This window comes from Podarcis erhardii, assembly GCF_964252035.2.
Source record: "Podarcis erhardii genome assembly, chromosome: 5".
Classification (NCBI taxonomy): Eukaryota; Metazoa; Chordata; class Lepidosauria; order Squamata; family Lacertidae; genus Podarcis; species Podarcis erhardii.
The window spans coordinates 12,678,309-12,699,991 of record NC_138509.1 but is presented as its reverse complement, the minus strand read 5'-3'; the positions used below and the strand labels follow the sequence as shown (position 1 = coordinate 12,699,991).

Genomic DNA, 21,683 nt, shown 5'->3' with positions numbered 1-21,683 from the left:
ACTCACCCCAGGTGAGCAGGAAATTCACAAAACAAAAGACTGGCTTAAGCTGCACAACTGCAGACGAGCACAACATAATGAACATGAATAAGTGTGCATAACTGGCTGCCCCACACACTGGATCCACAAGACTCGCTGTTTGTGAGAGACACAGACAAGAGGAACAATAAGAGCTGATTCATGCATATCACTTGACGGGGCTGTGGCTGAATATGTAACAGGCTTCATGTAAAAACATCTGCGCTTCAGGCAATACGAGAGCAATAGGGTTTGACCTGCGATGACTTGCTTCATGTTCATTGAGTGATGAACTACATTTGTACCAGGTCTGTGAGGCAATTCAGACATTCCATTTTGCCTTGCAAAGATGACTGTCTCCTTCCAGAAGGCACCAAGAAGGATCCCTTATTTTCCTATTGGGATAACTTTTCACCATTAGGCATAGGAGCCAGAAATAATGCACATCATTTCCAGCGCATTACACGAATATCAAGCGGGCCTAAGGTGGGGGTGCTGTTTAAGTTAAAAATGTAACCATTTCATCCAAGATAAAACACAGAAAAGATAGGCTATTGCTTTAAAACATACACAAACCGCAATATGTTAAATCTGAAGAGGTTCAATCACATTTTGTTTTAACTTGCATGGTGTACCTTCTAAACTTCACCCAGTGCTCCAATGATGACACACCACCAATTCCTTCCCCTCAGAACTATCATTAGCAATCACTAATTGCAGTCTCTAAAAGCAACTCCTAACTAATCGTGGTCATTGAAGATAACAACATGAACAATGTGCAAAAGCATGGAAATTAAATCTCAGAGAATTTTCCGGGTCAAAACTAGACATATGTTTGGGCTATAGAGTGAATTTTGTACCCTCAAGAGGCATATGAGTGAGAATTATAGACCTCCAAGCTTGCATGGGACTCCCTGCATTGCAGAATCTCACCTAAAGCATCCATGACATAGAAAAGCATCTTTCTTTCTCTCCCACACCACAATACCTTCAGGCTCAACAGGTCGTAATATTTCTCTCCCAGCTCATCTTGCTTCCAAACTGGGCTGAGGAAAGGTACCTGATTCTACAAACTGTAGATCAAGGCTATTCTGTTTCCTGCTGGTTGAGCTCCACATTTAAGTGGAAGGTTTTCTGAAATTTCTTTGTCCGTTAGAAAACGAGGTTTCTACAACATTTGGAATATCTAAAGCTTTTCTACCATCTCTCTGTTCCATTATTGCTTCTTTAAAGGCCTGATCGTCTCTTAAAGGTAAAGGTAAAGGGACCTCTGACCGTTAGGTCCAGTCGCGGACGACTCTGGGGTTGCGGCGCTCATCTCGCTTTAATGGCCGAGGGAGCCGGTATACAGCTTCCGGGTCATGTGGCCAGGAGACTAAGCCGCTTCTGGCGAACCAGAGCAGCGCACGGAAATGCCGTTTACCTTCCCGCCGGAGTGGTACCTATTTATCTACTTGCACTTTGACGTGCTTTCGAACTGCTAGGCTGGCAGGAGCAGGGACCGAGCAACGGGAGCTCACCCCGTCGCGGGGATTCGAACCGCCGACCTTCTCATCGGCAAGTCCTAGGCTCTGTGGTTTAACCCACAGCGCCACCCGCGTCCCGGTTGTCTCTTACAATGCCTTATTTCTAACACTAAGTGGAACTGGCCTGTTTGTAGCTAATGGGCAGCCACAGGGCATGCGCAAAAAGCATTTAGAGTGGTCACAACTTGCCAGCAATGGTGTTCAAAATCCAACACATTCCATGGAACAGATCCTTCCTGCTTGTGTGAATAAAGCCTATTTGACCAACCTGAACCATGCGCGACAGGAGAAGAAAAACGAGCAATTGGGAAAAGCTACTGAGACAGGCTTCATGCATCAAGGGCCAATTCCAAGGTAACGTTGTCGTCCTCACCAAAGTATTTCCCCCGGGCCCATACACAGGTAATTTGCATGCTCAAATTTCTCCCCGATCCAGACCTTGCTCTCTCCTTTTCTTATCCTATTATGCTTTAGGTTCAAGCACAAGAAACCACATTTGCATGTAGAAAAGCTCCCCATACTGAGGGTGGTCTTGTTTTTGCTTGCTACCATGTTGTGTATTTTTGTGTTTTTCTATGTACGCCACCCTGTGATCCTCGGATGAAGGGCCTTTTAGGAATTTAATAAATACCACAATCTAAGTTCTCACCCTGGGCCAGCAGGGGGATACTGTAGATAGTTATGCAAATAAGGGATCGAAAGTGATGCTCAGTGATTGGATAGTTTTAGAAAATTGTTACAGTTACGTTGCACTGGAGCTCTATATAAGCAGGCTGACTGAACCCTTCAGTTCAGTTCTGTTCTGACCTGTGAATAAACAAGAGCTGTTTGGAGAATCGCTGTGTCATCTGCTATGTCTACCCACTATTTAACAGAGGGATAAGGTGATCCTCGATGAACAGGGGTGTAAAGGATTAACACAACCCCCCCCCCCAAAAAAAGAATATTAGAGAAGCATGCCCAAATCCAGCATATGTACACCACAGTGAGCCCCTTCCACTGACTGGAAGCTCCAAAACGTTAGAGAAGCAACCCCAAATCTCAGCTTGAGGAGATGCACCCATCACAAGAATGTAGAGGGTTTATTTTTGCAACAATCGACCGCGTTGAGTGAGCGATGGATGCACACAAAAGGATGAGGAAAGTAAATGTGCGCAGGGACAACAATTCAGCGGCATGTGAGGCAGGCAAATTTACCTGGGGAAGGTAGGGCTAACGTAAGAGATCTGTCCCTGCAAAGAATCCAGGATGTTTTTCTGTGAATAGAGCTGTAAAGGAGAGTTAAACTGTACGTGCCGCACTTTGAGTCCTGGCACGTCCACTTCCACAGGGCTGCTGGGGCAGATCTGAGCAACTTCCTTGAGCTGTTCTGGGCCCACTCGGATCTGGCTGGGGATGGACGAGGTACTGTGCCTCCTTCGCAAAGGAGAGGAGGAAGAGGCCTGGAGTGGGTTATAGACCGATGCAAAAGGAGCCTTGAACCCGCCAGCAGGTGACAAAGGACTGGTCACAAAAGGAGGGCGTTATAAAGGATGGGGTACGTTCGGGATGATAATTTGCCACGGAGGTGGGGAAGAAAGGACATAAATTAATTACAGCATCAATCGCAACCCTAAACCAGCTTTATTTAGACCAGAGTTTCCCAAACCTGGGTCTCCAGCTCTCTTGGGACTACAACTCCCATGATCCCTAAGCTAGCAGGACCAGTGGTCAGGGATGGTGGGAATTGTAGTCCAAAATCAGCTGGAGACCCAAGTTTGGAAAAGACTGCTTAGACCAGGCTTCCTCAAACTCAGCCCTCCAGATGTTTTGAGACTACAATTCCCATCATCCCTTGCTAGCTAGGGATCATGGGAGTTGTAGGCCAAAAACATCTGGAGGGCCAAGTTTATGGAAGCCTGGTTTAGACAGTTCCACACAGCCAAGGAGCCAGCACAATATGCATCGCAGAATAACTTGGGGCTCATCGAGACTTCTGTTTGTGCCGCGATTTCTAAGCAAAGGTCCGAGCGTGTTTTCTGGTCCTGCTGCTTTTCCCTGGGAAAACTCGCTGTTTAGCACTGAATTGGAACATTCTGCAGCAAACCTGATTGAAATCTGTTCCGATTCCGGGGAAAGTGGCGGAACAAAACAAAAAACCTACTCGGTCCCTGTCTGGAAATCCTGAACCTTTACAGTAGAAATCACAGCACAAATGGAAGTCAGGGTGAGCCCTTCATATGAATGACTGTGGATTGATGTACTAGTGTTTTACAGACAGTTATGTATTCGAAAACCAAAGCATTTACTTCCGGAAAGCTAAATACGGAAGCGGCGTGGCACGTCCGACTTCCGAAAAGCATTTGAAAAACCGAAGCAGTTCCTTCCGGGTTTTCGGTTCAAAAACCGAAACGTTCGATTTCCGAGATGTTCAAAAACCGAGGTACCACTGTAACTAAAATGTAGGGACCCGCTTCATGAGGGATGAGTAGATGAAGGCAGGAATTGCTGCCAGAATAATGCAAACATCTGCACTTAAAAAAAGAAGAAGTCCTAGCCTTAGCCAGGACAGGGGGCATTTTGGTTCCACTTCAAGAAGCAAAATATCTTGGGCCAGCAATGGTGAAGTGTACAGGAACCATGATGATGTAAAACCTCTCCTGTGGAAGGGTGATTTTTAGCAATTCAAAGCATAAGAAGAGCCTGCTGGATCCGACCAAAGGCTCATTCTAGTCCAGGACACACAATGGCCAACCAGATCGAGCACAAAATATCCCTCCCCTCCTATGGACCACAACTGGTGCACAGAAGCATTTATGCCTCCAGCAAAAATGTCACTTCTAACTTGCGTTTTCTCCTACTAAGGTACACTTCTGTTTGCTGCAAAGCTCTCAGGGGTTGGAAAAGGAAGCAATCTGTTTTACACCTTTACCTGAAGATTTAAACATCTAAGAAAAGTTTCTCAGCCCTTCACACACACACCCCAAAAAAGATGTTACTTTCAGGACCACAAAACCTTCCGTTGAAAAGAGAAGTCTTTACTTGTGCTCCCTCTGCCAGACCGTCCCATTTCGCTGGGAAGATCACAAAAAGCCACAATTATTCTCGTAATAGAAGCGGCGAGCACCTGAGCGAGTGGGGAGGCAATTTTAAAGGCTCGTACGTCATACTGAAAGCGCGCTGAAACGGCACAGGCAGCTGGGGAATCAAAGAACAAAAAGGTCATTAGTTTTTCTTTGTTGCGTCAGAAGAACTGGTGTTCTCAGGCACACGCCAGCCGAGTGGCCAATCTGAAAGAAAAGAAGTCTTGAGGTGCGTCACAGCATAAATACACTCACTCCGTGCATCTACAGTAGAGACCAGGGCTTTCCTTGTGTGGTGGTGGTGCCGTCGAGCGCAAAACTGGGGAGCCACTTACTTTTTGCTGGGCTCCTGGTCGCCCTGAGCGGACTTGGACCCCACGGCGTCGTTGAAGGTCTGTATGTTTTCCGAGGAGTACAGGCCCGCTGGGCTGTTGTACTGGGCAGTGATGACCTTGGGTGCAGTGCTGGAAGCAGCAGTGGCGGCAGTGAAGGGCATAGCGCTTCGGTTATGTGCGCTTCCTATGTGTCTTATATCCTGCATGCAAGGGAGCAGAGGGAACAATCAGATGCGCTGGGCGTGTGGGTGATAAGCAGCAGTCCCTCGGCTGTGCAAGGAATTGGCGAAAAACAAGGTCGGTCTGCAAAGGGGGGTGGAATATATTTGGATACGGGATGGACATTAGTGTAGGGATGATCGCGGAGTGGGCAGTGGGGTCCGGAGGGAGCACACTCCCCACCCGCAGGCAGCCTCAGTCTGCCTGCACACGTGACCTTGGGGTGCGGAGCACACACACCCCTCACAGACAAAGCCACGGCTGTCTGAACATCATTGCCTCTGTCTAACCTTTTGCGGTCTCAGTAGTCTGCGGTGTCCTGTCTGTGACCTTTGTCTCTGAGACCTTTTGTCGCCTTTGTCATACACTGTGCAAGGGGAAAATGACGCGGTGGAAACAGGTGCCAAAATAGCAAGAGCATTGTCAAAGACCAAGAACATGTCTCTGCCCGGCAAAAAATGGCTTGAGAAGGCTGCAGTGTAGTGCTGGCAGTGTTAGAAACTTTCTTAACCTCAAATCTCCACTCCCACCTCTGCGATACAGGACAACCACGTTCTCCACCCTTGCAGAATTGTTGTGAGGATTTCAACACAATGGAATGAAATGCTTTGAAGATTTAGAAGCTGCGCTGAGCACTGAAATGAATTATGAGCAAATCGATATGATCTGCATGAATCTGTTGCTGTAAAGGTAAAGGTAAAGGGACCCCTGACCATTAGGTCCAGTCGTGACCAACTCTGGGGTTGCGGTGCTCATCTCGCTTTATTGGCCAAGGGAGCCGGCGTACAGCTTCCGGGTCATGTGGCCAGCAGGACTAAGCCGCTTCTGGCAAACCAGAGCAGCGCACGGAAACGCCGTTTACCTTCCCACTGGAGCAGTACCTATTTATCTACTTGCACTTTGATGTGCTTTCAAAGTGCTAGATTGGCAGCAGCAGGGACCGAGCAACGGGAGCTCACCCCGTCACGGGGATTCAAACCACCGACCTTCTGATCGGCAAGTCCTAGGCTCTGTGGTTTAACCCACAGCGCCACCCACGTCCCTATCTGTTGCTGTACCCAAGCGCAAATCTGGTTTTCCCAACACCTGTAGCAATTGGTCCGACCTCCTCATAGTCCCAAATATTCGCAGCTCTTTTTTTTTTAAAAAAAAAGGAGATGCAGAGATAAAGAGATTGAAAAAATAAAGGAGGAAAATTAAAGGAGGCCATGGCAGTGTCTCAATTTTGTCTTCCAAATGGCATCTGGTTGGGAAATTTTAAATGCTCTGAAATCTGAGTGAAAATGCGAAAGCTTACCCAACTTCTTCTTCTTGGGTGGGGAGGGAAAACCTGCCTGAGTAGCTTTCCAGCTTCCCTTTCTGTGTTTACCAAGCGTTTACATCAATGCAAAAGACAAAACGATTCAGGAACAATGACGAATATGAAGCCAGATGAGGCCACCGGGCATTTCAGACAGGAAACTGCTATGCCATTCACCTCTTGACTCAGAGGTCTTGGCGCGAGGTCTACTGCGGTCTTATCAAATGTCAAAGCACACACCCAGTTTCTACAGCCTTCCATTCCCCGGTTTCTATGGGAATAGCTAAACAAAACAGCTGCAATGACCTCATCCCCAGAGGATGTGACAGGGAGCACTTTAAAGGAAAATGCCTCAGGACAATCGGTGGCCTGTTTTAACGTAGCCATGACATCAGTCTGGCAAAGGAATGTATGGCTCTGGGGCAGGGCAGAGGTACGGAAAGGGACTCACCGATTTACCCTGGGGCAAGCAGCTCAATTCTATTTTCTGGATTTCCTTTCATTAAGATGCAGGGCCATAGCTGTCAACCGTCCCTTATTTGGTGGGAAAGTCCCTTATCCCAGCGCTGTGTCCTGCTGCTGTCCCTTACTGATGATGTCCCTTAAATTTCCCGGGTTTCAAAGGAAGCAGCTCCTCTCCCTCCCTCCCTGCCGGCCAGGGAGGAGGGAGGCTCCAACTGTGTTGCTTGGCTGCGTTGCTCACCCAATAAGAAGTCTAAGAATGACTGGGGGGGTGGAGCTTGCATGCCTTGTGCCGATCAAATCGGCCGCGTTGCCTGGGGACTCGCCTTTGCTCAGCGCTTCCCAGCAGAGAGGTGACGGTGGTTTTCCTTGCTGCATCCCCTTTGCCGGGTTGCTGCACTGTGGGAACCACCGCTTGAGGCTTCGTTTGGCTGCTGGCTGGGCTTTCTGCCTTTGGCTTGGAGGGGCTCAGAAGTCAAACATACCCGTGCTGGGAAAATCCCTTATTTTGGCTGCTGATCCCTTATTTATGAGGCTGCTGGTCCCTTATTTTCAAATCTGTAAGTTGACAGCTATGTTCAGGGCACACACGTACAAAAAGGGGTATGTCCACACGACCGCTTACTCCACTGTCCAGCCCATTGAAGGCACATTCACACGGCGTTAGCCGCCACCCACAGCAATCTTGCAGTTTCGCTGACAAATCCTGCAGTTCAATATGTTTCTCCGCCACCCTCTGGCCAGCTTCAATCCGACCAGAAAACTTTGTGCTTAACTTTGTACTTAAGTTCAAAGTGTGTTCAAAGCATAATACATTAAATAATTATTTGTACAGCTTTTCTTAAAATTTTGCTGTGTTTAGAAATTCAGTCTGACTCTTAACTAAATATACTCGGCCTTTCATATTGCTGCTGAAACAATTACTAAGTGAGAATCTAGTGACATTAGATTCTTTTAGCTTTCTCGCATGTGTTTGAGTTTTCCCCGCTGTCCTTTGGTACAGGCAAATCATCACAGATTAACGAAAAATGTATTCACATAATTGGTAAATGAAACTTGGTAAGCAATTATTATGAAATGAATCATGAAATATTGTCTTCCATTTTCGATCACTATTGTGTTTTAATATTCTGTTACCCAGTCAGATGGGCGACATAATAATAATAATAATTTAAGAATGGTGCGGCCATTCAAGGCAGGTGTCGCGCTCATGTGCAGAAGACAGCTTCGAGCCTACAAGTTCCTGGTGGGGTGCGGAGGTGGGAAAACCAACCAACCAACCAAACAAACAAAAAACCCCAAAACAAAGAAAAGAAGCCATGTGCCCGGGGGGAGGCATATCACCCCCTTCTCCGATTGTGGCCCAGGGGGGGTTGGGCTAGAGGACCTTTCTGAACCCAAGGCCTTCATTCCAATTACTGCATGCCAGTAGCGGATGAGGCCAAAAGGAAGTAGTTGTGGCTGACATTGAGAGAAGCCACCCAAACACCCAAATTTCACAGGCAATCATACATTCTCACGTTAATCTAAATTCCACAATTCTGCACTGCTCAGATGCAGAACTTCATCCTCCCCACAATCTCCTGCTGCCCGATATTTTATACTACTGGTGATCGATAAAATCTAGTGGAGAGAAACCTCAACTTAATTATGTATTGTGTGATGGATTACTTCCTAGTGCTTTATGTCCTGCCAACCACTTTTCTAGAGGCTAAATTACGGAGCGTGGCCCCGTCTGGAAGAGCCTACTGTTTTGATTAGGCTTTCCATATTTCATAGAGTGAAAACCTGGACAGAAATGTTATTGAGCTTTTTAAGGCAAAGTTGTTGAGCTTTCTTGGGAGGGAAGGGGGCAATGTTGTTGTGCAAATCGCAAAAAAATGAGGTTTTATCGCTTTTTCTCCCCCCTGAAATTGCCCAAAACACCACTTCTGATATGGGATTTCCCCATACATTAAAGGCATTCCGCCCAAATGCAATTCCCGATGGCCAAATCAAAAAACATCTACAGCTGTACCTTCGAAGTCGAACAGAATCCGTTCAAGAAATACACTCGACTTCTAAAACATTCAGAGACCAAAGCATGGCTTCTGATTGGCCGCAGGAAGCTCCTGCAGCCAATCGGAAGCCGCGATGGACATTCAGCTTCCAAAAATTGTTCAAAAACTGGAACACTCACTTCCGGGTTTCGATTGTTCGGGAGCCATTTTTTTCGGGAGCCAAGGCGTTTGAGATTTAATGTACAACTGTATATGGATTCACGATACTCTTTCCTCCACCCTCCACAACTGACTTTTCTCCTCAGCCTATACTGGGCATGCATGTGTTATGCCAAACATGTGACACACAGTGCGCCTGTGCCTTTAGAATAAAACACAAGCAGCAGCTATGGGAGTGTCATTTATGCTGCGTCAACACAGTTCAGTCAATACCTGCAGCGGGCACAGTCTGGTGGAAAAGAAACAGCCTCCTTCATGTTACTCACCTGTGGCTGGGATGCCAGGTTCATCTTGTACGGATTGGTTTTCCCTTCCTCAGTAACCAGCGGCGACCATATTTTTGATTCAGTTCTGCAAAGTAGAGCGTCTGGTGGTTAAACGCTAGAATTCTCCACATTTGTTACAGTATTTTGTAGTTTCAAGACAGTTATCTTGCTCCACACAATTCCATAATTTGGAATTCCCCCACAGCAGCAAGAATATTATTGGCCCAAAAATGGAAGCAAGAAGAGTTACTGTTGATTGAAGAATGGAGGATGAAGTTAATGGACTATGCAGAACTAGATAAACTAACAGGAAGGATTCGAAACCAGCGAGACCAGAAATTCACGGAAGACTGGAGTAAATTTACGGACTATTTGAAAAGTAATTGTGAAGAACAGATGACATTTGTAGGGTTGTAAGAAGTTTTGTGAGGAGTTTTATTAGAAGTATTGTAAAAATTGACAAGGGGGAGGATGATTTGTTAAGAGATGTAAAGGCAATATAAAGTTAAGAAATGCATAAGAAGTGGTTAAAACGGTGGATCATCAGAGGTGCTGATGGAAGTCCAAAGATTGTATAATTGCTAAGTTTTGTGGTACATTTTATAATTTATATGTTAAATTTAATAAAAAATAAATTATAATTTTTTTTATTTATTTTTTTTTGCTTTCGAACTTTTTTCAGGAGTAGATGCAGCATGCCGTACTTAGGCAAAGTCACAGCAGACATTCTGTGTGTCTAGGAAATGTTGAAGTCTCCAGAATTAAGTAAGATTCCTATTGAAATTCTTTACTCCACCATCTCCAAGGCTCACTTTAAGAGTGGAAAATTTAACTTAGCAAGAATTGCACCAGCAGTTTTATGCAATCTATTTATTTATATGCCAGATTTCCTCAAGGAACTGTGGGCCATTATTCCCTTAATAACAACCTTGCAAGGTAAATTAAGGGAAGAGGCAGTCACTGGTCCATTTGAGGATCATGGATGTGAATTTTTCCAATATTCCTCATTCCATCGCAGATCCAAGAACAGTGGTACCCTCGGGTTAAGTACTTAATTCATTCCGGAGATCTGTTCTTAACCTGAAACTGTTCTTAAACTGAAGCACCACTTTAGCTAATGGGGCCTCCCGCTGCTGCCGCGCCGCCGGAGCACAATTTCTGTTCTCTTCCTGAAGCAAAGTTCTTAACCCGAGGTACTATTTCTGGGTTAGCGGAGTTTGTAACCTGAAGTGTATGCAACCTGAAGCATATGCAACCTGAGGTACCACTGTATGCCAATATGTTTTTTGTTTCTCTACAAATAACTCTGAAGAGGGCCTTTTTGCTTGTTTGTTTATTACGTTTCCATCCCATCTTTCCTCCACGGAGCTCCAGGTGGTGTACGTCAATGGTTTATAACCAGTGTTCCCTGGCACCCTCAGGTGCCTTGAATGATGGTCAGGGGTGCCGTGGGCAACACTGGCCTCTGTCCCTCTTCCCTTCCCTCCTCAGATGCCCTCTGCCTCCCAAAGCCTTGCACGGCTGTTTGTTGCAGCAGCCCCAGCTATGAGCTCCCCAGGCGAATGGTGCTTCTGGGGCTGGCCAGGCAGTGCTTCCCAGGCTCCTGTGGGGCAGTGTAAGAAGGCACCTCTCTTTGGGGCAGGAGGGGCAGCTCAGAGCAACTGTCTGAAGGACTCCCAAGGAGAGGGGAGAGGAGAGAAGGCTGAGGGAGCACTCCACAAGGGAGGGCATTCGAAAAGGGGTGAGGGGCTGCTAGCTCTGCAGGCAAGGGGTAGCATAACTGGGCTCCTGAGCCCCACAGGGGTGCCACAGAAAGAATGTACAGTGGTACCTTGGGTTAAGAACTTAATTCGTTCTGGAGGTCCGTTCTTAACCTGAAGCTGTTCTTAACCTGAGGTACCACTTTAGCTAATGGGGCCTCCTGCTGCCGCCGCGCAATTTCTGTTCTCATCCTGAAGCAAAGTTCTTAATCTGAGGTAATATTTCTGGGTTAGCGGAGTCTGTAACCTGAAGCGTCTGTAACCTGAGGTAGCACTGTAGTTAGTCAAGGGAGACATGGAGCCAAAAAGGTTGAAAACCTCTGGTGTACATAGTTCTCCTCCTCATTTAATCCCCACTGCAACCCTATGAGGTGGGTTTGGCTGAGGGCAGCGACTGCCCCAAGGTTGCCCAGTGAGCTTCATGGCTGAGCAGAGATCCAAACCCTGGTCTCCGGAGGTCCTAGTGCAGCTCTCTAACCCCTAATAATAATAATAATAATAATAATAATAATAATAATAATATTTTTTTATTTATATCCCGCCCTCCCCGGCCAGAGCCAGGCTCAGGGTGGCTAACACCAGTAAAATTACTATCTATCTATCTATCTATCTATCTATCTATCTATCTATCATCTATAAACCCCAATTAAAAATACAGGTTAAAATACAATTTAAAATGCAGCCTCATTTTAATAGTAGCCCATAGATCAAAACCATAGGGGGAGGGAAACATAAGGGTCAGACTGAGTCCAAACCAAAGGCCAGGCGGAACAGCTCCGTCTTGCAGGCCCTGTGGAAAGATGTCAAGTCCCGCAGGGCCCTAGTCTCTTGTGACACAGCGTTCCACCAAGTCGGGGCCAGTACTGAAAAGGCCCTGGCCCTAGTTGAGACCAATCTAACCAAATCTTGCGACTTGGGACCTCCAAGGTGTTGTCATTTGTGGACCTTAAGGTCCTCCGCGGGGCATACCAGGAGAGGCAGCCCCGTAGGTACATGGGTCCTAGGCCGCGTTGGGCTTTAAAGGTCAAAACCTTAAACCTGACCCTGTACTCCACCGGGAGCCAGTGCAGCTGGTAAAGCACTGGATGAATGTGATCCCGCGGCAAGGACCCCCATAAGGAGCCTCGCCGTGGCATTCTGCACCCGCTGGCGTTTCTGGGTCAGTCTCAAGGGCAGTCCCGCGTAGAGCGAGTTACAATAATGAAGCCTGGAGGTGACCGTTGTGTGGACCACTGTGGCCACTACACCACACTGACTAATCTTATCCACTGTTAACAGCAGAATTCCTTCCTTAAGGGACATTATTCCCTCCATTGCAACTTTAAATTCACAGAGACATAAACCAAAGAATCATAAAATTGTGGAGTTGGACGGGACCCTATGGGTCATCTATCCCAGTGTTCCCCAACCTTGGGCCTCCAGCTGTTTTTGGACTACAACTCCCATCATCCTTGACCACTGGTCTTGCTAGCGAGGGATGATGGGAGTTGTAGTCCAAAAACAGCTGGAGACCCAAGGTTGGAGAACACTGAATCCCAACCCCCTGCAATGCAGGAATGAACCACTTCAGTTAAGATACTTTGGAGCAGTTTCTGGCAAGAAGAATGCACCAAGGGGCATGCTACGCATCCCCTTATTCGGGAAAACATAAATAGTCCTCGCCTGGACTTGTCAGAAATTTATTTTTAAAAAGGGAGTGGCCTGCCGACCACAGTGAGCTTTGCAACCCTATTATCAGTAATTAGAAATGTTCTTTTGACCTCCTACGGAATAAGAGTGCCTGCCACATAAACGCCGAGGGGCATAATCTCAACTGCAGAACTTCCTTTGAGGATGAAATTCATGCAAGTCAGAGATATTGACCCCTTACTCCATGCTGTGCCCTGGTTAACCCTGACCAGGGAAGGAAGGGGAGAAGAGGTATACAGGCTGCGGTCCTGTATACCTGAAGGAGCGTCTCCACCCCCATCGTTCTGCCCGGACACTGAGATCCAGCGCTGAACACCTTCTGGCGGTTCCCTCATTGCGAGAAGTGAGGTTACAGGGAACCAGGCAGAGGGCCTTCTCGGTAGTGGCGCCCACCCTGTGGAACACCCTCCCTTCAGATGTGAAGGAAATAAGCAGCTATCCTATCTTTAAAAGACATCTGAAGGCAGCCCTGTTCAGGGAAGTTTTTAATGTTTAATGCTGTACTGTTTTTAACATTTGATTGGGAGCCGCCCAGAGTGGCTGGGGAAACTCAGCCAGATGGGCAGGGTATAAATAATAAATTATTATTATTATTATTATTATTATTATTATTATTATTATTATTATTATTATTATTTTAAATGAGCAAGATGACTTAGAGGCTGAGAAGTTGCATTAGCGCCAGCCCACCAATGCCTTTTCGGGGAGCTGGGTCACTTGCCCCAACTCACGGCAAACTAAAACATTTTTGGCGTGCACAAACATTACAAAGCGGGGCATTCCACTGGGCGGGAGATTCCCAGGCTCTCCATCACGGCGATGGAATGAGCGAGGAATGAAGCGAGCTCTCACCTTCCATTTAAAGACCAGCATTCCAAATATTGCAGGCTAAACTTAGCTCCCTAAAATATAAAACAGCTGCCTTTCCAAAAAAAAATCAAGAGCAAAACAGCTGCAGTTCCCAGTTACTTCGCTGGCGTTCGTGAGCGCCCAGTGCTTGCGAAAGTCAGGTGGCTGGCATGCAAACAAACTTAAATGCCAGAGGAATGTTTTAGCAGACAGTCTAGAGCAATAGCTCTAACCACCGCACATTAAAAATCTCTTTTCTCGGCAGGGTTACAGGTGTCAGACACGTTTCGAGTAAATAATAACAATAAATCCCTCGAGAACGTCTACTTTATCTCTTAAAGTAATTTTACTACTTCTCATGATGGTTGCACAGAAGTAAAAGGTTTTGGGAGATGCTTTCAGCAGCACTGAAAGTCAAAGTTTGAAGAGGGGAAAGTATTCCAGCTTCAGCTAATTGCCATATAAATTTGAACATGGCCAAGAATCCAGCAAGTTTGCCATTGAAACCTGCCGAGACAAGATTATTGTGACCTTTTTGCCCACCTGAGAAGATCAGGTTTGCTGTTCTTTATTTCTTCCTGGTGACGGTTCCAAAAAAATAATTGGCTCTTGAAAATTAGATGAGGAGGCTTGGAGCCTTCTCAGCAATTTCTTAATCCAGCCTTCTGAAGAACTAAAAGGCTAGACCAATTCTGAGAGCCAGGTGTGGTGCAACTAACTTAGACTATCAGATAAAGCAAGGAACAACAGGTGTGTCATATTTCTAATTCACTATGAGAAGAGGGAATTTAAGCTGACACAGCGCTCACTAGTCAAAATTCCCTCTTCCACACAGTTGCTCCAGTTCACCGCCATCCTTTGAATTTCATCAACCTAATAAAGAGACGCATCCAGCTTCCTTGGTGGTTACAAAGCTATTTTTCTCTGAATGAGAAAGCCTGTGGCATTCGAATCAAGTCAGCCTTTATATTTAAGGAACACAATAACAGATGCAGAGTTGATGGGGGGTTTTTTTTGCTTTTTTTTACAGAGGCTGGCATCCATGCAGACTTGTTCAGGGGATAAAAATGGAAAGGACAAAGTCGCTCTTGGCTCCGCTTTCCATCTGTACTTGAAGTTATCCAAACAAGGAAGCAAAATGTCTGATGTTTGCACTCTTACGGCTGCAAGGATAAGCTCCCTTTGTCCCCTGCGAGCAGCTGGGGCAAAATGCTTCGCTTGCTCAAAACAAAAAGTCCTCTATGACAAGAGAGTGGGCTGCCCTCTTTTAATACAGTTACCATGGAAGGAGTTTGGGGGGGGGCAGGATTTGGGGGTTCCGAGTTAAAGCAGTGTAGATGAGACGCCACGCAGGCATGGAAGGATGGGAGCTGGAGAGGGGGTCCACCAGGGTGGCGCTGTGGTCTAAACCACTGAGCCTCTTGGGCTTGCCAATCGGAAGGTTGGCGGTTCAAATCCCCGCGACGGAGTGAGTCCCCATTGCTCTGTCCCAGCTCCTGCCAACCTCGCAGTTCGAAAGCACACCAGTGCAAGTAGATAAATAGGTACCACTGCAGTGGGAAGATAAACAGTGCTTCCGTGCGCTATGGCTTACGTCACGGAGTCCTGTTGCACCAGAAGCGGTTTAGTCCTGCTGGCCACATGACTTGGAATGCTGTTTGTGGACAAACGCTGGCTCCCTCGGCCAGTAAAGCGAGATGAGCACCGCAACCCCATCGCCACCTTTGACTGGATTTAACCGTCCAGGGGTCCTTTACCTTTTTACCACCAGGGTGGCAGCCCCCCCAACAGGTCGCTATGCAACCTTCGGTGGGGCAGGGGTCCCTGTAGAAGCTGGAACCTGCACGGTTGCACCCCCTCAGCATTTTGCGCCCAGGGCCATGGCACCAACTATCTCCACCACCACTGGTGCAAAACAAGCTTCCAAAGTAACATGCTGGTTTCACCCTGTCAGTGAGCTGGGTGATGCTTTTGGTCCACATTGTGAATGTTGATTTGGGAAAAGTAGGGGCTGCGTTTCAACTGGTTTTTGGACATGCTCCACGACAGAACGGGAAATGCTGCCCGACTGCCTCAAGGTATTTCTCCCTGCTTTCTCCTGTCAAGTTCGGGCAGGTTTTCTCAATTCCAATAACTTTATTGTACTAGCCATTGGCCATGACAAATCTGAATCAAAAATAAATACACGTAAAGAGATTTTATCCATTCTTAAGGAAATCAGCCCTGAGTGCTCACTGGAAGGACAGATCGTGAAGCTGAGGCTCCAATACTTTGGCCACCTCATGAGAAGAGAAGACTCCCTGGAAAAGACCCTGATGTTGGGAAAGATGGAGGGCACAAGGAGAAGGGGACGACAGAGGACGAGATGGTTGGATAGTGTTCTCGAAGCTACCAGCATGAGTTTGACTAAACTGCGGGAGGTAGTGGAAGACAGGAGTGCCTGGCATGCTCTGATCCAGGGGGTCAAAAAGAGTCGGACACGACTAAATGACTAAACAACAACAAAGAGATTTTGCTGCGCCACAAATCATAGTCTCTAGATGTGGGCGTCTCCCAGTTCAATGCTATATTGTCCAGGGACTTCTTTCTCATCTTTTTGGCCGCCAGAGCAAAAAGGGCAACTTTGCGAGTCACTGGAATGCTTACATTGCTAAGAAGTCATAGGAGCTACTCTGCCGGGGGAGACATCATTCCTATATGGGCAGTAGGGTGAGAAATCGCCCCCTGGGTCCAATGTATAGGTCTGGGACCAGCATGCAGATGGAGTTCTGAGAGAAAAGTCTGGTTAACACTACAATGCGGAAATTGAATGAAATACAGTGTATAATTTGAGGAGAAGCAAACAAGAGAGGTTTTGCCTTTTTTAGGGCAGGCCTTGTCTATAGCAAGGAGACATTCAACTAAACATACAGAGGAAAACTCCTGACAGCTACATAGCCAATCAAAGCATGTGCTACCTGAGATGGATCATGCCCCTCTGACTGGTTGCTAGGCAACACTTCAATACCAAAACCCTCTCGGTTGGCTGTCTGACAATAAAATTAACCTTTAGGTTACTTACTAAATGACCTTTGCTGCTATACTTCCACATTATGCTTTTTTATTTGTTGGAAGCCACCCAGAGTGGCTGGGGCAACCCAATCAGATGGGTGGGGTACAAATAATAATAATAATTATTATTATTATTAGGAGGAGGAGCAGACCATGATGTCGGCTTCACACAGTGGTATATCGCTGGTGAAACCACCACCACTCCTGAGTCCCTCTGCTAGTGGTGTCTGCTAGATTTCCTTACCTCAGCTGAGCAGTTAAGGGAGACCACATATACAGAGTCTGCCTTTATACGGCACCCTTTTGTCTCACCCATCCAGGACGGCGGAGGGCATACCTTGAAAACGCAGTTCAGTAAAAGCAAATCGCAGTGAGGCTGGCTGGAGACTCAACAGGTAACTGGCTCTAAAATGGACCGTTTTTAGAAGGGGAGAGCATGTCAAGGCTTCGATCGCTGGGCAAGCTTTCTCAGCCTGGGGTCCCTAGGTGTTGCTGCACTACAACTCCCATCATCCCTAGTGAGAAGGGCTAGCCGTCAGGGATAATGGGAGTTGTAGTCTAGCAACAGGTTAAGAAAGGCTGGATTTTGCGGGAAAGGCGCTCTCTAAAGTTTAGCATCCGTTCTTCTGAAGAAGCCAGCTCTCTGAAATATCCCATACACAACATTCCAGTGCAAACGCACTTTGCCAATAGCCATCAATAATAATTAAACCTTTGAGAAGCTGCCTGTCCGTTTTAATGTCCATATATAGACAGACATGCATACACAGCATGCCAGACTAGGTTGAACGACACAGACGTTTCTCAGGGTTGAGGGAATTCTCAGGAAAATGACATGGCTGGAGTGAGTCAAGAGAATTTGTGGCATTCCTGGAGTACATCCACCTCCCTCTATTTTTTTGAGTCGAGTTCCTTGTTTTGCTCTCCCCCTTTGAGCTAATTCAATAGACCCTTAGTCACAGGCTTTTGTTAATGTAGCACATTTTGGTCCCTGATTAAAATACTTCCTTCTCAAGAGCTGTCTGGGTGGTTGCTTCACTTCTTGGACAAGTTTGTGACTTAAATTCGGCTTTTCTGTGCCGCTGGCGATTGAATGAAGAGGATATGCTGCCAGCTCCACTTCTTGGAAGTGATTCTGCAACAATAAAACTAACTTTGACACAGAAATTCACGGTGTTTGTTCCAAAGCTTTGGGAGGGAAGAGAGGAACAACAAAAGCGTTGTGCAACTATTTACAACGACATTAAAAGAGTTCACGCAAAAAAAAACGTATCTGCAGTTCCTCCCACCCCACAATAGTTTTTCTGATTACTCGTGGTTATATATTAGCCCAAGAGTTGCATAATCTTGCACAATAATTGCTCATCTCCATTCCAAAAAAAAAAAGAGGAGGGGAAGGGAGGGAGAAAGACGTTCTTGGACCATGAACCCAACTCTTATGAGCTGATCTGGCAGAATATGAAACCTTCACATAAATCTCCTACCAGGAAAGGAATGGATAGCCAAACAGCAGGCAGGCACTGGCACAGAAGCAGGAGAAGAGGAGAGGGGCTTTGGAAGGAAGGAAGGAAGGAAGGAAGGAAGGAAGGAAGGAAGGAAGGAAGGGGAGAGTCCATGATGAACCAACCAGAAGTGCTCTCCCCCCTGGAGAGAAGGAACTGCTGAGAAACACCTTGCCCTGACATGAGAATGTTCAGCAGACACTTGCTGCTTTTGCCGCAACCACAAAAGTCCATTACAAATTTCAGCCCACAGCAGGGGCGTAAGGTGGGGAGGGCTGGGGGGCCGGATGATTTGGGATCCCTGCCCTCCCTGATGCTGGGGACCTCCAGGCCCCGGCCTTGCCGCTGAATGGCCGCCAAGGCTCGCGTTGGCTGGCTGGGCCCTGTGAACCTTCTGTGCCCCACACCTGCCCGGTGGCAGTGGCAGCAAGGGTTCGTCTGGCATGGCGGAGGAGGAGGAGGAGTTTGGACTTGATATCCCGCCTTTCACTCCCTTTAAGGAGTCTCAAAGCGGCTAACAATCTCCTTTCCCTTCCTCCCCCACAAGAAACACTCTGTGAGGTGAGTGGGGCTGAGAGACTTCAGAGAAGTGTGACCGGCCCAAGGTCACCCAGCAGCTGCATGTGGAGGAGCGGGGAAGCAAACCCGGTTCACCAGATTACAAGTCCACCACTCTTAACCACTACACCACGCTGGCTCTCCGCCGGCGGGTTTTATTCGCCCTCTGTGCCCAGCCAGGCACTAAGTGTGTAGTGCATGCAGTGCATGGCATGAGTGGCGCTGTGGTCTAAACCACTGAGCCTCTTGGGCTTGCCGATCGGAAGGTTGGCGGTTCGAATCCCTGTGACGGAGTGAGCTCCCGTTGCTCTGTCCCAGCTCCCACCAACCTAGCAGTTCAAAAGCACGTCAGTGCAAGTAGATAAATAGGTACCACTGCAGTGGGAAGATAAACAGTGTTTCCATGCACTCTGGCTTACGTCATGGTGTCCCGTTGCCCCAGAAGCAGTTTAGTCCTGCTGGCTGTATGACCTGGAAAGCTGTCTGTGGACAAACGCCGGCTCCCTCAGCCTGAAAGTGAGATGAGCGCCCCAACCTCATAGTCGCCTTTGACTGGACTTAACCATCCAGGGGTCCTTTATCTTTACCTTTAAGGGTGTGAGGAAATGAACTCTCTCCCTCCCCACCAACCCCAGCCTTCTTGCATCAAACAAGAAATTCCGAAAGAGTTTTGCAGTGGTACCTTGGGTTACATACGCTTCAGGTTACATACGCTTCAGGTTACAGACTCCGCTAACCTAGAAATAGTACCTCAGGTTAAGAACTTTGCTTCAGGATGAGAACAGAAATCATGCAGTGGTGGCAGCAGCAGGAGGCCCCATTAGCTAAAGTGGTGCTTCAGGTTAAGAACAGTTTCAGGTTAACAACAGACCTCCAGAACAAATTAAGTACTTAACCCAAGGTACCACTGTATAAGCACATCCAGCCAAACACGATTACAGGCCCCTTTCAGATCTTCCTATGTTGTGCAGGAAGCAGGAGCAGAGCTGGGGAAATGTACACCTTGCCATGTGCTTTATTTGTTCAAAGCGTTCTAGCTCACCCTCTGTGCAAAGAATCCGTGGCAGGGAATAGTGAAACCTCTATTAGAATATGAGGCATAGCAATAAAACAGGCAGGCAGACGGAACTCCTCCTATCAGCACATCCTGAAACCATAATAAAACATCCCATTCCAACAAGAGACCAGAGTAGGCATTAGCCAAATTTCAGAGGGTTTCAAATTTCATCGCCAGAGTGCCACCACTGAAAAGGCCCTCTCACATGTCACAGCATTGTGTAGCAAGTAGTGGGGTGCTTAAAAGGGTTTCCTTAGCAGATTGGGGGGCCTATACAGGGGAAGTATGTAAGTATTTGAGTCGTCCAGGGCTTTGTAAGTCATCAGCGAACCCTTGCATTCAGACCAGAAATGTACTGGCAGCCAGTAAAATTATTTAAGAACCAGTGAAATGTGGCCGCAACCGGCTGTCCAGCCAAACAGCTTCATTCCACATACTCTGCAATGTTGCGTCATCCTCAAAAGCAGCCCTACGTAGAGCACATCACAGTAATCCAACAGGAGATAATCACAGCATGAATTATTGTGTCCAGGTTGTCACTGTCAGGGAATAGCTGCAGCTCGTAAATGTGGGAAATTGCAGTCAAACAGAACTATGTGCGAGTGCTAGTTAGTGCATGAAAGGGTTAAAACAAAAGATCTAGTTTCCTAGACTCAGCTTGGCCATGATCTCTCTTCTCTGATAAGAGATGAAGTGAAGTCTTCTCTTCCTGTTCTCACTCTCTCCGCGCCATGTAACTGACCAAAGGAAGACATGCCTAAGCAAACTCCAAGCTTAGGGCATGTGTTTGAAGCTATCTTGCTGTATTTTCTACCTGTGCTCTCCTTGCCGCTGCTTGGATAAATGCATGAATCTGACCTTTGGAATGTTTTGTAAGTAAAGCATTTTAAACTTACTTAACAGTGTGTGCTTTGTTCATTGCAAGAGGGGCAGAAAGAGAGGAGTGCTGTATGCAACTAAATGGGGGAAAAAGGGTCTAACAACTTACATTCCCAACACCTTTGTGAGTTTAAACTCTGCTACTGGGAGCTCTTTCCTGCTGGAGAGTGAGTTTAGCCCTGGGTCACAGGGATTCATATTTTTCCTCCTACAGTAAACCAACCATAGCTGTGATATGTGCTCATTGGATACTTGAGCCAGGCAGATTTTATTCCTCCAATCCTAATGCTACTTTACCTGCCCACGGTCAGAATTATTTCGTCTATGCAGCCCTTGATTTTGTTCTGTGCTTCTAGGTGAGTCATGCTTTCTGTATCTTCCCCATCAATAGACATGATAACATCTCCAATGCATAAATTGGCAGCTGCAGCTTTGCTGCCAGGGGTTACCTGCAAGAAGAAGAAGAAAAGATAAACAGAAATTGTCACCAAAGCAAAACTCAAGGCCCCAGGCTGTTCTTTATATACTGGTCCTGGCTTGTTTCACAAGAGGAACCGGGAGTTGGCTACAAAGAACCTAGCAGAATGCCTTTGAATATTTTATTGAAAGGCACAAACATAAAAACTGTAAATGAATCACTCTTAGGCATCTGTAGTACAGTGCTAATTTTAAAGGATCAATGAGATACTGTCTTGTTTCACACACCATTCTACAAAACGGTGACTTTATGCATATTAACAAACACTGAACGTTCGGGTTCCCAGAGGGATCGCAGGCGCTTTGCTCCTAATTCTGCTACTGCACTGCACCAAGATTTGGGCTTAAATGCTTGGCTTGGCGTGTCATCCTAAGCCAGAGCTCTCCCAGGCAAACCATGGTCCAAAAACCATACGACAAGTACTAATGACCGCTTGTTGGGCTTGCTGATCAG

The 21,683-nt window shown here is 46.9% G+C and overlaps 1 protein-coding gene across 2 annotated transcripts in view; it reads right to left on the bottom strand.

Moving 5' to 3' along the window:
* Positions 1 to 21,683, bottom strand: part of PDLIM1 (PDZ and LIM domain 1) — a 37,674-nt gene that overhangs the window by 3,856 nt on the left and 12,135 nt on the right. Inside the window, exons 2-5 of one of the 2 annotated variants that reach the window (XM_081864381.1) lie at positions 21,050 to 21,201; positions 9,408 to 9,492; positions 4,651 to 4,721; positions 2,742 to 3,047 (exon numbers count right to left, since the gene is read on the bottom strand). In XM_081864381.1, coding sequence (XP_081720507.1) covers positions 2,742 to 3,047; positions 4,651 to 4,721; positions 9,408 to 9,492; positions 21,050 to 21,201 — 614 coding nt within the window. Of the gene's footprint in view, positions 1 to 2,741; positions 3,048 to 4,650; positions 4,722 to 4,941; positions 5,142 to 9,407; positions 9,493 to 21,049; positions 21,202 to 21,683 lie in introns of both variants that reach the window. The other variant, XM_081864382.1, reaches the window with a different exon arrangement.